Source organism: Schistocerca cancellata, chromosome 1 (assembly GCF_023864275.1).
Source record: "Schistocerca cancellata isolate TAMUIC-IGC-003103 chromosome 1, iqSchCanc2.1, whole genome shotgun sequence".
NCBI lineage: Eukaryota > Metazoa > Arthropoda > Insecta > Orthoptera > Acrididae > Schistocerca > Schistocerca cancellata.
The window spans coordinates 305,064,358-305,081,930 of record NC_064626.1 but is presented as its reverse complement, the minus strand read 5'-3'; the positions used below and the strand labels follow the sequence as shown (position 1 = coordinate 305,081,930).

At 38.7% G+C, this 17,573-nt stretch overlaps 1 protein-coding gene across 2 annotated transcripts in view; it reads right to left on the bottom strand.

Moving 5' to 3' along the window:
- LOC126172520 (actin-interacting protein 1) overlaps positions 1-17,573 on the bottom strand; it is a 178,119-nt gene that overhangs the window by 88,101 nt on the left and 72,445 nt on the right. For both annotated transcript variants that reach the window (XM_049920890.1, XM_049920889.1), the window contains exon 6: positions 14,301-14,456. In XM_049920890.1, the coding sequence (XP_049776847.1) occupies positions 14,301-14,456 (156 nt within the window). The remainder of the gene's footprint in view (positions 1-14,300; positions 14,457-17,573) is intronic.

Here is a 17,573-nt window from a genome sequence, read left to right as displayed (position 1 = left end):
TGACAAATTTGTAGTATAGATTTCTTATGAATGTACTAATATGCCCTAGGCAGATGGGCTCAATGTTATGAAATGGGCCATTTACGGCAATATGTTGACCCAGCACTGCGCCATGGCATTAACCAGGAATTGCTGTATGCCTGCCTGTCAGCACCCAGATGATTACCAAAACCAAGAACACTTCAGCATGTGGTAAATGTGACTTTTGCTTCCACGGCATCAAAACAAACCCATCTAGGCATGAATAAATACCGGCTATCTGGCCAGGCTAGACGTGTCCAGCAGCGAGTGATAAAAGTTGTCATGCAGTCATCCTTACATGACTGCCTGCCAAGGAGGCACAGCCACCACTTGACGGGCCAGGGTTCAACGTGATGCCCTTATAGCCACCAAGTCACTTGTGTGCTCACCACCAACAGTCTGCACCATCCAGCCGCTGGTGTGGGGTTTGCTTCCTGTACGAACACACTTTCACTTGCCATGGCTGTATGGGACTCATCATCCTGCACGCAGTGAGCATGGACTGCCTACTGCATCATTACCAATGCCACTCAGCTGCTGGATGTGATAGTGTATGACTTCAGGACATGTCATGCCTCAGGTGCAATGACAAGAGAAAGAAGACATGTTGAAACCTATCCTGAAATATTTTTACACAGGAAGAAGACACCAAAAGAAATGCACTGTCAAAAATTTTAGCTGCTAAGAATCACTGCAAGTCTTTTTTTTTTTAAAAAAAAAAAAAAAAACTGAAATTTGCCAAATTCTTAGCATGCCAGGCGACAGTAGAAATTGACACCCCTACTGGCGCTGTAGAAACTGCGAATGAGCAACTAGGCGCACGGGCTCAATGCGCACACACCTGAGGACGGCGACACACAGGAAACACGACACAATCAGATCATGATTTGTAGAGGACGTTTCAGGTTACCGTTCACTGAAAGTTTCTCTCACACTGCAGTACAAACTTACTATTCTCTCGAATTAGCCACCCCAGTAAAATCTATTACAAACTATCAGTTCCTTTTTCCAGTATTGGTAAGTATTGACAATACAGATAAAGCTGAATTAATATTTATTGTGCTTTCATACGGAATGCCTGCTAATAGTACCTTTTTTTTCCTTCCAGTTTCACAGTAATGTCGAATCCAATTAACGTTCTCAATTTAGCAATGAATAAATATGAAGAACATGATTTCCAGCCAAAATCACCTACTTCTACTGAGTACGTACAAATGCATCATTTGTTAGTTGATTTCCCGGACATTCATTTGAATGATACTGACATTTTGTTTTAAACTGTAGATACATAAACTCGAAGTAATTGTGACAATTCCATGAATTGTGGTTTGGGAAACATCAGTTGTGCCAGTAACAGTTCTGAAGAAGAATACCTTCGAAGCCTCTTTTTTTTTGCAACAGCTTTCTGTGAGAAAGGGAAGGAAGTGAAATATTGGTTAAATGAAGGAGAGAAAAAACACTAAGTTATGCAATGTGAAAGGCGTTTTCATTTCGTAAAATCGGAGTGTGAACTATATAAATGGAAGAATCAATTACACGACTTAAGAAATATGCGCCAAACGGAAACCTGAAACCATATGAATGAAAAACTGTTTGAAAGATTTAGAACTGCTAGTAAGAGGCTATGCACCTTCCCTGATGCAGATCTACGAGACTGGGCCCTTCAAACTGCATCTGACATGAACATTGCTAATTTGCAGGGTAGGTCAGCCTGGCTACGCAGGTTCAAGAAATCGTACAGAATAGGAAGTCGCAAAATTATCAAGTTTACATCACGTAAATGTGTAGAGCAGCTGCTGGTGATAGACAATGCTACAGAGAAATTCATTGCTGACGTAAAGACGAAACTTTCTGTTATCCCTACAACCAGTGTTTATAACACTGTTCAGTCAGGTTTCGTGGAAGAACTGCGTGCATACTGCAGTTTATCATGTTGCTGTTGTGGTCTTCAGTCCTGAGACTGGTATGGTGCAGCTCTCCATGCTACTCTATCCTGTGCAAGCTTCTTCATCTCCCAGTACCTACTGCAACCTACATCCTTCTGAATCTGCTTAGTGTATTCATGTCTTGGTCTCCCTCTACGATTTTTACCCTCCAAACTGCCCTCCAATACTAAATTGGTGATCCCCTGATGCCTCAGAACATGTCCTACCAACCAATCCCTTCTTCTTGTCAAGTTGTGCCACAAACTCCTCTTCTCCCCAATTCTATTCAATACCTCCTCATTAGCTATGTGATCTACCCATCTAATCTACAGCAATCTTCTGTAGCACCACATTTCTAAAGCTCCTATTCTCTTCTTGTCCAAACTATTTATCGTCCACGTTTCACTTCCATACATGGCTACACTCCATACAAATTCTTTCAGAAACGACTTCCTGACACTTAAATCTGTACTCGATGTTAACAAATTTCTCTTCTTCAGAAACGCTTTCCTTGCCATTCCCAGTCTACATTTTATATCCTCTCTACTTTGACCATCATCAGTTATTTTGCTCCCCAAATAGCAAAACTCCTTTACTACTTTAAGTGTCTCATTTCCTAATCTAATTACCGCAGCATCACCCAATTTAATTTGACTACATTCCATTATCCTCGTTTTGCTTTTGTTGATGTTCATCTTATGTCCTCCTTTCAAGACACTGTCCATTCCGTTCGACTACTCTTCCAAGTCCTTTGCTGTCTCTGACAGAATTACAATGTCACTGGTGAACCTCAGAGTTTTTATTTCTTCTCCATGGATTTTAATACCTACTCCGAATTTTTCTTTTGTTTCCTTTACTGCTTGCTCAAAATACAGATTGAATAACATCGGGGAGAGGCTACAACCCTGTCTCACTTCCTTCCCAACCACTGCTTCCCTTTCATGCCCCTCTATTCTTGTAACAGCTGTCTGGTTTCTGTACAAATTGTAAATAGCCTTTCGCCACCTTCATAATTTGAAAGGGAGTATTCCAGTCAACATTGTCAAAAGCTTTCTCTAAGTCTACAAATACCAGAAACGTAGGTTTGCCTTTCCTTAATCTATTTTCTAAGATAAGTCTTAGTGTCAGTATTGCTTCACGTGTTCCAATATTTCCACGGAATCCAAACTGATCTTCCCCGAGGTCGGCTTCTACCAGTTTTTCCATTTGTCTGTAAAGAATTCGCATTAGTATTTTGCAGCTGTGACTTATTAAACTGATAGTTCGGTACTTTTTACATCTGTCAACACCTGCTTTCTTTGGGATTGGAATTTTTATATTCTTCTTGAAGGGGTGAAAAAGAGAGAGTAGATTGCTCAATCAATGAATGCAATGATGCATTCATATATGATAATGCCATCGGTAAGTACAACTGGTTTACTGTTTCCGCAGCTGTATACATGTCTTCAAGAACTGCAATGCAAATTAGGACCAAAAGTAAAAAATAGACTGCTTAATTGCAAAAATCTTGTAATTGACATATCAAAATCTGGGAAAATGGGAAAGAATAATTTTGAACATTTCGTTCAATATGTTTTCCTACCAGCTGCGAAAACTAATTCATTGCTTTTGTTGGATTCATGATCTGGACATAACGACACCTCTGTTTTTGAGGAGGACGACGAAAAATCTGTAGATGTAAAGTGAACTCCACCTGGAACTACTGGTGTGATTCAACCTCTCAATAAAGAATATTTTCAACAGTGGAAAGCATTTTTCAGAAAATTATCAGACAACATAATTTCCAATACATCTCTCTCATTTCAGGTTTATCAGCGGTCTTGTGGTTTCCGGCGACTAGAGGGAGCAGCGGGGTGCTGGTGTGCCAGAAAACTCACTCCCACCTTACTACTGAGTTTGCGTAATGTTTTTCGCTGATCTTCCTTTCAGGATAGCCGGCTGCAATTGTCTGCCCAACTTCTTCTCCGAAGATAAGATGCTGTTTTGGAGGAATTTCTTATACTCTTACAATAACTCCATACACTCAGGATACTTTTAAACCAATCTCACTATATTTTCAGTTCCACAAACAAGACACCATATAAATGATTTATCTTTGTAAGCCCAACAATTACCAGTTCGACAGATACTCTTACGTACTTTATAACAAATACAACCGAGAAAGCTCTATCAAGTCAACCATCTAGACCTCACGGATGTAAGTAAGTAAGTGTCTTTCCTTTACTTTAACAACTTTCAACTGTTCTCAATAATGACTGATGCAGCACCGTCACGGAGTACGTCGCGTTTGCTCCTTGTGTTGGGCGTGTAACTTCCAAGGCGACTACATACGAGTGTGTGTAGAATTCACCCCGAAATTCTTGAGGCACTGCAGCGGAACAGTATTTCTTAAGCTCCACTAAATTGTGCATTACGAATTTTCTTTGCTGTGCTTTATGAATCTGATCAAGTATGTCTGGTATGCAACAGCTGGGACCATTTCTGACTCCGTACCAGTACTGTCTAAATAAAACTAGTGATTACTGCAAAGTGCCTGACTGCATCAATTTTTCCTTTGTCCGATGTGCCTGGTGCAAGAAATATGTTTGTTTTTGTCATTCAATAATAAACACTTCACATTTTTGTAATGACTATAGGGAATAAAAAAAACTGAAACTTCCTGGCAGATTAAAACTGTGTGCCGGACTGAGACTCGAACTCGGGACCTTTGCATTTCGCGAACAAGTGCTCTACCATCTGAGCTACCCGAGCACAACTCACGCCCCGTACTCACAGCTTTACTCCTTCCAGTACCTCATCTCCTACCTTCCAAACCTAACAGAAGCCCTCCTGCGAAACTTGCAGAACTAGCACTCCAGGAAGAAAGGATATTGCGGAGACATGGCTTTGCCACAGCCTGGGGGACGTTTCCAGAATGAAATTTTCACTCAGCAGCAGAGTGTGCCTGTGAAACGCAAGGGTCCTGAGTTCAAGTCTTGGTCCTGCACACAGTTTTAATCTGCCAGGAAGTTTCATGTCAGCGCACACTACACTGCAGAGTGAAAATTACATTCTGGAAACAGAACTGTTTGATAGTCAAAAGTACAACATTCAAACATTATTATAAGGAATGGCCTACAGGAATTATAACATGTAGTACTGCAAGACACATTTCATTTCAACAAATAAGCCCTCATTGATGGAAGTCATCTGTGACATCAAACATTGCCATGATTTTATTTTCTCTGCCAGCCACTTTTATCAGAATTACATGTGCAAGAACTGAACTGTCGATATGAAGTTACTATTAAAAAAAAAAAAAGTTTGTATAGTTTAAGCCACGTTTCGAACAAAGCAAACAGGCTAACAAGCATGAGCAAAAGAAAATTCTGTCTGGTGTACCCAGTAGGCCTCTTGCAGACCTTTCAATTGGATGCCACTCCAGCTATTTACATCCTAACCTTCCCCAGTTACCTAATCGGAAAATGGAGACCTGCGGTTTAACGTAGAATCCGAACCACAAGTCTTTCGTGGCCACTCCACCATCTATGAGAAGTGAATGATCAGTTAAAATCATAGTAAGAATGTTGTGGTCGGAACGGGATCTGATTCCCTGCTTTCCGGATCACGAAACGCGTGCTTTGCCACTAGACCATTTTTGTTTTAGGGGAAAAAAAAAAAAAAAAAAAAAAAAAAAAAAGATTTGACCATTGAACCTTACATGCATAGTGGAAACGCTAGCTGTGTCACCTCTTGAGATGATGCTCGACGTCGGTCATTAGTGCTCTGTTTATAAATTTCCTCTCAATGGTAATGATAAGCCAGGGAAAAACGGCAGCCGACATACAAGGAAAATTTTGCACCAGTGCTAAGGAGAGATAGAGATGCAGTTCTGTGTAAAGTGCACAATCCCCACTCATGTCACGCTTCCATACGAATTGAGACACTTAAATTCTTCCTTCCCTGCGACATTTTGCATATTCTGTCAAGAACAGTGTGCTCGCCATGCAAAATAATCCTCACTGAATAGCAAAGTTTCGCATTGTGGCTCTAACAAGATAAATTTGTATGCTGAATATCAGCTCCAAAAACTAAAACTAATAACATGCAATGTTTACTACCTAGTGTTCCCTTCCATTCCCTCTAGTATAAACTATTCTACCCATATACAAGTGAATGGTAGTGAATTTTCTGCAAATGCTCATTCACCCATTTTCACTTCCATTCATAACATATTAAACCAGGCTTTAGATGCTTAAAATTGGTGTGTGTGAACTCCAGATAATTCCACTACGCGGTGCTGTGTGATTCGCCGAATCATGCTCTAGGTGGGCAGGGCTGTACAAACCGCTGTTATAAGCTGTTCTTCGCACAGCACAAATGTGTAACTTCCACAGTTTTGCAAGACGTGGGCTTGAGGTTGTAATAAATCAAAAAAGGGATTCTGCTAACTTTGACTGGCTTCTGATTCACCCTGATCCACTATCCTGCACCATTGCATACCCACATGCTTTGCAAGTGGTGTCAGAAGTGCTGATGGAAACTACAATGGTGGTTTGATGTCTGCAGCAGCAAAGGGCAATGCAAGTAAGTAGCAACATGTATACCGTATTTACTCGAATCTAAGCCGCACTTTTTTTCCAGTTTTTGTAATCCAAAAAACCACCTGCAGCTTAGAATCGAGTGCAAAGTAAGCGGAAGTTCTGAAAAATGTTGGTAGGTGCCGCCACAACTAAGTTCTGCCGTCGAATATATGTAGCGCTACACAGGCATGCTTTGCAGGCACAATGATAAATACTGGCGCCAAAACCTCTGCGTCAGTAAATAAATAAAAAAAAAAGGTTTAAGATGAGCTTTTTTCTCCGCCCTGAGTTTCGACCACTACATTTTCATACATTATCCAACGAAGTAATTACAAATTCCGTACTGTTCGTCTTCGAATGTAGCAGCATTTCAATGTACTACGAAAATCAGACAGGTGTGACTGTTTGGGATGTTGGCCAATATTGCCAACTCTATGTTCTGAATTTTTTCCTACCTGTGAGAAGAGATGATTGCTAATAGGAACTTTTATGTATGCAGTATTCTTTTCACCATAAGAATAATACGAATATAAACATTTTGCCATGTATTGTTTCGTGTTTGCTGCTGTCTCATTTAAATCCTGTCTGCCTAATAAACTACGAAAATAGAGTGAGACAACAGCAAACGCGGAAGAATATACATATCATGTCGTGTTTATATTCGTATTATTCTTATGTCTAATAGTGGTACAATCAGAAATGAGGGACGGCAATTGACTTCATTTTTAAATCTAAGATGACTAATTTCTGTGCAGAATGTAATGTACTAAAGAGGCGTCTGCAAAGATTTTCAAACGGAGAAAAATTTTCGCTAAACTCTCGTACAGAACATCTTATATCATACGCAGTCTATTATTTGGTCCTTGGTGATTATCGAAGAAAGCAGCAGTGTAAGTAACAACAAATAGCAGTCTCTTGCTATTGTTTCGCTAATGAGACAATTCCTCTCTTTTGTTTTTTTAATTGTAAGCGGCAGTAGCGTGCACAAAAGCAAGCCATGCCGCAAGCAGCGACAAGTCGTAAACACACATTATCAGAATGCGACAAACAATGCAAGACACAGTACAGTAATGCATTTTCAGCTTAGAGTGACGTAGACACCTATAACAAAGAGAACGGCACTTATCAGATCAAAGAAAAATAAGCAATCAATTCAAACCAGACGAAGCACGTGAAAAAGGAAGGGTACCCGTATAAATACGGACGGAGCACCTGACGCATAGCAATGGCTACCTGGTAAAGCTTAACTGCTAAGCTTACGACTCGAACCAAACTACTGTAACTGTATCGTCATTCATTCGACCTAAATTGTGCCTCATATTACAATGGACCAACTTTGTTTCGATTTGGAGGTGCGGCCTAAAACTTTTCTCTCCCCTTGAACTTCAAGTCTCAAATTTCAGGTGCGGCTTAGATTCGGGAAATTTTTTTTTCTTGATTTCGAGTCTCATTTTTCAGGTGCGGCTTGGATTCGAGTAAATACAGTATTTGATAACCGCTCGTGGGGTCCTTGGTATTTGTTGTTCTTGGATTGTCCTCTTCCAGCTGTCCTGTTTTTCATTATGTCTGCTGCGGATTAAGTTGTGATACCTGAACAGCCACAAGGGATGAACTGATAACACTAGTTGTGTACACACAGTGTAACCTTCCAGTTTATGTGGTACCGTGCACCGAATCAGACAACAGGGTACACTGGGTATGCTGTAAAGAAGGGCATTATGCCAGGCAGTGCAAGGAGAGGCTCGATTGAGACAAGGAAGGCCATGGTTACCAGTGAAGTCTACATAAATGTAGATATTAGGTGACTAAAGGCGTAACTGTAATGAATATTATAATGTAAATTAGCGGTTTAATAGTTCTCGAAGGGTCTACCAAGAAGATACGTGGTCTGACAGCCATAGAGTGCCTGAGTCACGTGCAGAGCTTTTTTTTTTCTCTCCATATCTGTGCCACACTCCTGCTTATTCTTATTTTCTAGTTAGTTAGTCATAAACTGTGGTACAATGCTGGCAAAGAAAGTAAAACACAAATCACTGTCACAACAGTAACTTATGGTATGGGTTTTTTGAGTTCATATCATACAACACTGGGTCAAAGCAATGTAGCAAGGTGCTGAAATGTCCCAGATGTGAAATAGGTCACTGGCCATGACATCGCTGTTACATCGCTCCAGGTCCTTTGAAATTAAGTGGGCACAATACCAAAAAATGTACCCAAGATAACTGCCCAAATCAGTGTCAACATGATAGGAGAATCAGGGGGGTGATCTTGAGGAGAAAGTCTTGTGGGGCACTAGTGAAGCCCGTAATACTTTTCAATTGCTAAATATGTATGTGGATCGCATGTACACCCTAATCTGTGATATCTGTGTGAATTGTGTCAGGATGCAAATTTCTGCCTCTTATTGCAACTTCGCACACTTTGAAGGTACAGAAATCGAAATTATAAAAATATCACATAGAATAGGAATTAAAAAGGCTCCTTTGGCTTATCTTTCGAATTTTACTGCTTTAAGTTCTTTAAAAAATTTTTACACAATAGAATTACAAAGCTTCAGGATATTTTTCATTTTTGTATACTTTGTGGTAAGAGAACAAACTGGTTTTCTGAACAACTAGTTTGCGAAAGGGTAACATACAACTGACCATGTGAATGATCATAAACCAGTTCCAATGTATCTGAATGTCTGATACCGAGACTTCTTTATCATTCCAATGACACAATGATCTGCTTAAACTGAATGGGTACATTGGTTGGGATATGAGAGAGACCTCTCCAGCAGTTGGATCTATGAGGACAGCAGTTTCAATGACATAATTTCGCGTAGTTTTGATCAGCGAATGGGTAGCATTACAAAGTTTTGGATGATTCAGATTGCATATCAGTAGTCTTAATTTAAGCTGATAAGCCATAAACACAACTTTATTAATAAACAGGTTTTCTGTTAAAAGCAACTGCCAGGAAGAAAACAGGACATTCTTGTGTGTATAATTTTCATTTAAATTTACATACATGGAAAACCAATATATATAGGGGAGAAACAATTTGTCTAACCGCTTTAATCTTATGCTACCGTAGTTAAAACTGACTGTGTGGAAGCAAACGAAGCTGCACATTTTCATGGCATAGCATAGCACGACATTTTTTTCTTGCAGTCATTTCGGATAGAAAAGCTGTACATCGCAGTTCAAAAAATATATAGCTTATGTCCTTCCATAGGTTTATTACAATATTGCATAAAAATCTGAAGTATATCGGTCAAGAACTTTTTGACAATTTTGCTAACAATGTTTCCTTTTCATAGGCAAAGAAGATGAGCGATATGTTGTTAAAGCTAAGGATAACACATGCAAAATGGTGGGTGCAAGAATGCATAATGTTAGTAGGAGTACCATTGTTTGATGGCTCCCAATGGGGTCCCACAACACTAATCCTCTGAGATGGTTTAACACAGCTGCCAACACAGATTGAATCAGACTTAAGGACTTCTCAGCAGACAGCTTGGAGAGTGCTGCAGGAGGCAGCAAGTGACCATGAAAAGCAGCAACTTAGAAAGGGACTGTATGAACTTCCCCTCATTGATCTGACTCATATTGACAGTGAGTGTAGGGCAAGACTAGGAATTCAACACGAGGCTGATATTGACTGTAGAAACATAGAAAACAATTTTTAGGACACACAGCACATGTAATGAATGCAGAATTTTGCCTATGCATGGTTTTTTCAGTGTGTCAAACTGCCAAACAAACTTTGTTTACACTCATAAACAGCTCTGGGTCATATATAATTTTGCAGTGTACCACGCAAATCGAAGCATATCACCAAATATTAACGCAGACAACTGATGGTGTACGACTGATTGAATTTTTACACAATATTCTCTAGACGCTCTGTCTTCACTCTGATAATGCATATACAATTTTGTATTTGTATTAGAATATTCTCCATTTGCCCGTAAAAATAAACATTGCAAGCCTGCACCAGCAGAGTACATTATGGAGGAATTTCTTTAATACTGAACATTAGCAGACCCCCTCCATCCTGGGAAGTTTCACTGTATAAACACAGATTAATCTGCCTGAACTGAAGAGCAAAATAAATGGTTCTTCCCTGACATGTGCACTCAAGGTATCTGTTAAAAGATCCTTGTTTAAGCTGTTTTGGGTTTGCTGAACTTTAAGTATGATATTGTAACATTTTTTATTTGCTTGCATTGTCATCAACTTAGTCCGAATGAGGTCAGTGGTCTCTTGCAAGCAAACAAAAACTGTTGGTAGTAATTTTCCAGATAAGGTGACATCATATTGTGCAATCCACAAATATGTCACCTTATGCATATCCTTTCACTGCACAGAACTACCTTTTTTCCTCGTATAGCGAGAATTTGGTCATAAATTGACTGATATTGGCACTCTAGAACAAATATAGATTACAAATTAGTGTTTTATAGTCTGTAAAAGTTCTATTGCAATTGATATGAATGAATGGGTTCTTTTTTCTGTAATAGCAGTTTGATCAATGTTAAAAATAAAAGCCTTGTCTGGATTAGGAAATTTGCTGCAGCATCAAAGACCTCCTGCTGTGAAGTCCTTTCACTCTCAATGCTTTCTTTTGAAGAGCATGACATAAGAGTCTGAAGTTTTAAATTTCAAATCAGGAAATTTGCTAGCAGCAGCAAGAAACCACTGCTGCAAGTTTCTCACTTACCTGATGATCACATTCTCAAGCTCCTATGAAATGATCATAGGTCCACAAAACAAATGTTTTAAATGGTTCATTCTTCATTTCACATTATTTTATATGTTCTTCCAATCTTTTCCAATCAGTAATGCTTTTGAGCTGTGACACTCCTTCTATGAAGAATGGCCAAACTCCATCCTGGATGCTCTCTCATTAGATTAATGATCCTCCTATTGTAATCCAGAAGAGCATAATTGCTGTCCATCTTTCCTTTCTTCTCAAAAGGCTCGTAATCATCCGATTAAGATGAAGTAATTTCTTTACTTTCTTCAGTCATCCTTCATATATTTCCCAGTAGGGAATTAGTTCATCTTGTGTCACAAGTTGTTTCTCTACTAGCATTTTAAAAGTGTTGCGAAATATTGCTTCTCCAATTTCATGAGTTCTTGAAGATGCAATGAAGGTGCTTTGGAGAAAGATCTGTTCACTATGCACATGTGTTGTTTTTAAAAATTGCACTTTTGAAAATACCCTGTAAAGCAATTCGTCTTCAGAATCAAGTTCACTTTCTCTTATTGTTACAGACAACGTATATCACCAAATTTGCTCATAAAATCGAGATATCTTAGAGTATTAGCAAGTATCTACCTCAAGTGCTAACTAATGAATGAAGGATTCTCTGGGTTTGTGAACACTGTTCCCTTTCCAGAATGAGATTTTCACTCTACAGCGGAGTGTGCGCTGATATGAAACTTCCTGGCAGATTAAAACTGTGTGCCCAACCGAGACTCGAACTCGGGACCTTTGCCTTTCGCGGGCAAGTGCTCTACCAGCTGAGCTACTGAAGCACGGCTCACGCCCAGTCTCACAGCTTTACTTCTGCCAGTATCTCGTCTCCTACCTTCCAAACTTTACAGAAGCTCTCCTGCGAAGGTTCGCAGGAGAGCTTCTGTAAAGTTTGGAATGTAGGAGACGAGATCTACTGTGAGGTCACAGACATTCTGCCCTCGTCATGAAAGGACCACCTGCAGAATGGGTCCAGCCAGTACCTAATTGTCAAAGTGAGGCCCTCATAGCCACGAGCCACAGGGGCGTTCACCAGTGCCAGTTGCCTGTCTGGGGTTCACTCCTTTGACGCCCGTGCCTATCACTTGCCAAGGTTGGGCGGGACTGAGTGCCTCACACTCAGCGAGCTGTAATGCCACATCAGCCCTGACAGAGCACAGCTGCTGGTTGAAATTGCCTACAGTGTGAGCTTGCACCGCACTTGGACTGCACTGAGCATAGCAGTTGGCTAGTGTCCTACTACAATGCTTCAATGCCACTGTATTCGTGGATCGAAGCCCACCTTCCAGTTGATGCCAGAAAAGGTCTTGCAATAAAGTGATTCTGCTACATTGAAGAGGCTGCTTACTTACTCTGGCCCACTATCCTCTACCAGAAAATACTGATACTCTCTACAAGGGGTGTACTACTGAACATGGTGTGTTGTTAGTTGTGTACAGTAAGGCTAATGACAAGGGCAGAGTAGACAGGTGATGATGTAGTGGACAGGGTGCTGGGAGGCAGGATTCTGTGGAGCTTTCTCATTCAAGGCAGACCATAACGACGACACAATGTCACTTTAGAGCTTGTATGTTTCTGTACATATGTCATGTATAAATAATCAAGGGTCTGTGCAACTAATTTAACACAGCTGTAATAATAAGTAAATGGGATGAAATTAGTCCATAAAGCTGTTACTTGCAAGAAGATGATAACCTAAGTATGTTCATATATTTATTTTGTATTTTTATTATTTATCTGAGGCCAGTGAATCGAGTTCAACAGTACAAATCTCTGTCATAGCAGGTGCTGCATGTACCTACCAATGCCATATGGAGGGCAAAGGAGGCCCTCAAAACACTCCTAATTACTTCCACGAGTGTGCAAGACAGGATAGGATGTTTGTACTCATGTCTTTACTAAAGGTTCATCAATGTTAAGAAACAGACAAATTACTTTATTCAATGAAAGTCAGAAGCATAAGGAAACACTAAATATCTATTAATGTGAATGATACTCCCAAAAAATAGTAAAGTGAAGATGCAGCAATTGGAGAGTGGAAAAAAAGAAAGACAACAACATTAAGTTCGTTGGTTTAGAAAATTTGGAAAGGAAAAGTGATATACTGACAAGTTAATACTCATCATTTTAGTTTTGATTCTGTTGTTTGGAATCTCATTGTGTGCTCTCTCTGAGAAGGCCAATCAGTATGAAGTGCAGTGTGCAATATGAGAGAACATAGCAGAATATTTTCTTTTGCACTTTATTTCTTGAGTTGCTGTTATTGTTCTTGGCCCACCTTTTGATTTACACATGACTGTACTCGCACATAAAAAGCCTCTTCTTAGTTAGTTGACACAAAATGGCCAGTTCTTAACGCACACTCCTTCCTGAGGAAGAGACTGTAGAGCTTCTAGAGGAATATTTATGTGAATATGAGACGGTGATTTTGAAGACAATGATTTTGATGGTGACAGTGATTCATTTGCCAACAATTTGAGTGAAGTGGCGATGGAAACAGTCCACCCTTAGAGCTTCAAAAAATATCGCAATGAAAAGTTTTGTATTGTAATGCTTACATAAATACATTTGAATGGAGACACACTTTTTATTTTAATGTATACCCAAATTGTTGGTCAGTGGTCTCATGTTTTCCACAAAGAGACTCGCACAAATCTCTGTGGAACACTAACTGTCCAGGTGGTAGCAATTTAAATAAAAGTGATGGAGGCCCCTGTGTCAGCATTACAGAATGCTCATTTGAATATATTATCTTCTGACTTGTATCCTTGCCTGTGCCTAATCCCCAGCAGATAACGTGACACTTCACACACTGTTTTCATCTTATAGAACAATGGCTTTTTTTTTGTTTTGCAAAAACTTAAATTGATATGCTCAAGAATTCTACAGTACAATTCTATATATTCATTTAGTGCTCACAGCATCAGCCCAAAGTTAAATGGTCTCATGATTCTAAGCATTTTTAAACCAGCCAACTCAGAAATATGTGAATTACTTACTATATTTCACATGTAAGATCATAAATGAAACTTAAAAGGAAACTCACAGCATATACACCTCCTTTGTGTGCTGGGGAGCCAATTTCACCAACGAGGTCAGCAGATGCACCATCATACAGAAACACCTTACCATCAAAGCCTGCTGATGCAAAATGATTCCCACTGGGCGAGTACCTAACTGCCTGAACAAATTTACTGTGTTCCTGAAACACACAAAATACATAGCTATCATTTCACATCTCATATGGAAAAATTTTTTGCATTATTTCTGACATGCTTCACAAATATAATAATAATCTGTTCCTATTATCAAAAAAGCAAAGCTGAACTAAAACACTAATAATTTTTGACATTACTGTGGAACAACAGCAATAGTACTTAGAAAAAGAGTTACAAGCTTGCCATACAATCCATAACAAACATTTTAGATGACACAATGTTCATGTCATTGGATGTTAAAAATCTTTACACAAATATTCCCAGCAGAGAGACAACTGATATCATTAGAGCTAACTTAGTGAAACATACAAGGATGAATACCAGTGAACTAGTAGTATTTGTAGCATTTACTTAAAACCGTGTTACCATACATCTTGACTGCAGCTTTTTCAGTAGCAGGATATTCTTTCAAAAAGGCGGGCTGGCTATAAGTATTCCTTCGCTCACTGGGAAAGTAGAGGATATATTCATAAACTACAACAACTGTAAATTGTTTGAAAAAAACCTTGAAATTAGAGCCATAACTACATTTTATGAAAGATGCCTTGATGATACTATACTACTTTGTAGGGGCACTAAAAATGAAATCAATAACGTTGCACAAATGTTAAGCAGTATTCTTCTTGAGATGCAATTCACCGTCAAATATGAAGACTAATTAATTAATTTCCTGGACTTGACAATTACAAATAATAAAAACAGGCATCGGAATGGTATAATTCAAGAACCTAAAGCCACAGCTGCAGTTATTAATGCAAAAGAAATTGAAAATAAAATCGTAATTTTGAAACAAATTGCAAGTGCCAATGACTACAATACTGGGTAAGTAGATTATGTTCTAAATAAGGCAAAATGGGGACTGGTAAATATGTCAACCACAGAAATACCCAGTTTCATCAGTCTATCATAAACAGGTTATAAGCCCATTTTCAAGCTCATTACTGATTACCAAAGATGATAATGCACAGATAAACATAACACAAAGACAGTCATCTCAACTTCTTAATGTATCGAAACAAGGCTTAGTGTAAAATGACCATTTTTAATAAATTAATAAATTACACTAACATAACTAAACCCATCTGGGAATAACGTTATGCATCAGACAAGAACTTTTTATCTATTGATGAACATTCAGAAATTACACTAACATAACTAAACCCATCTGGGAATAACGTTATGCATCAGACAAGAACTTTTTATCTATTGATGAACTGAGGCCCAAAGTTTTACTTCTATCCTGGAGTTGTGATATCATCTAAAACAGTTGAATAACTGAACTGGATTTGCTCATTTAATAATAGATGTGGAGATGTAAGTATCTGTTTTTTTAATTTCTAATGGTTCTAACTGGTTGAGTTTAGCCCCCTTTCATCTGTGTGTAAGAGTTTTACATCTATTATGTATTTGTGGTTATTGTTAAGGCAATGTTCAAAGGATGAATCAGGCTTCTGCAATCTCCAGCTTCTACGGAGTTCTTTAAGCCTGGTTTAGACTGACCTCACCACCTGTTCAATGTAGCAAAACTGACACTCACAGCACGTGATTTTATAAACCCCACTTTTTGTGATGGTTGCCTGTTTGTCTTTTACATTGAACAAAATATTAATAAAAGTTATGTTATTAGAAACTCTTCAGAGATGAAATTGAAATGCACTGTAGGTAACCACCAGAATATTTTTTGCCAGTCTGATATTTACGATATTAAATGTGATGGCAACATGTATGACAGACAGGCTGCAATTTCAAAGAACATACCACATGAACAACAAGTAATATATCTATATAGCAAGTAATATATCTATATAGCTCTCAGTAGGCACCAAAAGTAACAGTTCAAAAATATTGCTAAATGCCCCAAAAAGTTTATTATTAGATGCATTAGAAGAAATACAAATTTATAGCTATCACAAGAGTTTGCCTCTAAATTTGTGAAATGAGAAGACAGACTTTGAGGAAAAATACTTCTGTGACTTATTCACTGAATTGTTTTGATGGACTGCTTTTCTGCTTTTACATTTTAATCACTTTTTTGCAATGTACATGGTATGGTGTACCTGAAGTGACATGGTTTTAACTAAATTCTTAATATCAAATGTGTACACACTAGCACCATTTTATAACAAGATTCTATTGTATTAGATTAATAAAGGCACAGAATATATAAATAAACAATACACCACCACTTGTAATTGTTATGAAACCACTATATTTGAACGGCATGATTAATTACAGCTATTATTATATTTTATCGTAGTATATTTTAAATGGCTTTAGGTAATACCAATGAAACAGGTGTTTATGATAGCAAGTACAAAGATTGTGATTAAATGATGCAGTGGTGCACCATTCTCGACAACTGAGAATTGGGCTTGCACAACAACACACTGGTCCACCAGTAAGAGAAGTTACACCAATAACAACTAGCTTATTTGTATCTATATCATGCCTATTTATGTCCTGCTGGTATATTCATTGCTCAACTGAATCAACTTTTCATGCCAGTTATCATTACAATCTAAATGCAACCTCATAGTGTGGTTAACTACATTATTATGTTTTTGCTGTTGTATGTTTTAAACTATTTTTGGTAATTTCAGTAAGCTGACAGTTTAAGTATGCAAGTGGATACTCATTGCCCTTCCAACAACATACCCGCAACTGTTCCCCGCATTTGATGATGCAGCAGAAGATTGGGACACTTAACGAAAAATACCTGTGACAACATTTCCAGGCATTTGGGGAAACAGATGGACACTGGTGCAACACTTTTTTTTGTGATGGATTTCATCTCATGGATATCAGTAGTTGTGTCAGTTCGGCCCCTTAAAAACCTTCAAGTCTTTCTTATGATCAGATGTGTGAGTTGCTTTCTACCTATCACTGTAACTGCACTCACATTGTTGTTGTTCGTGTGGAGTCTTACCGCTGCCAAAAGTTGCCAAAACAGTCATACAGGGCATGGGCTGCAAATCTACATGTATTTAGCCATCATCACCATCATCATTTAAGACTGATTATGCCTTTCAGCATTCAGTCTGGAGCATAGCCCACCTTATACAGTTCCTCCATGATCCCCTATTCAGTGCTAACATTGGTGC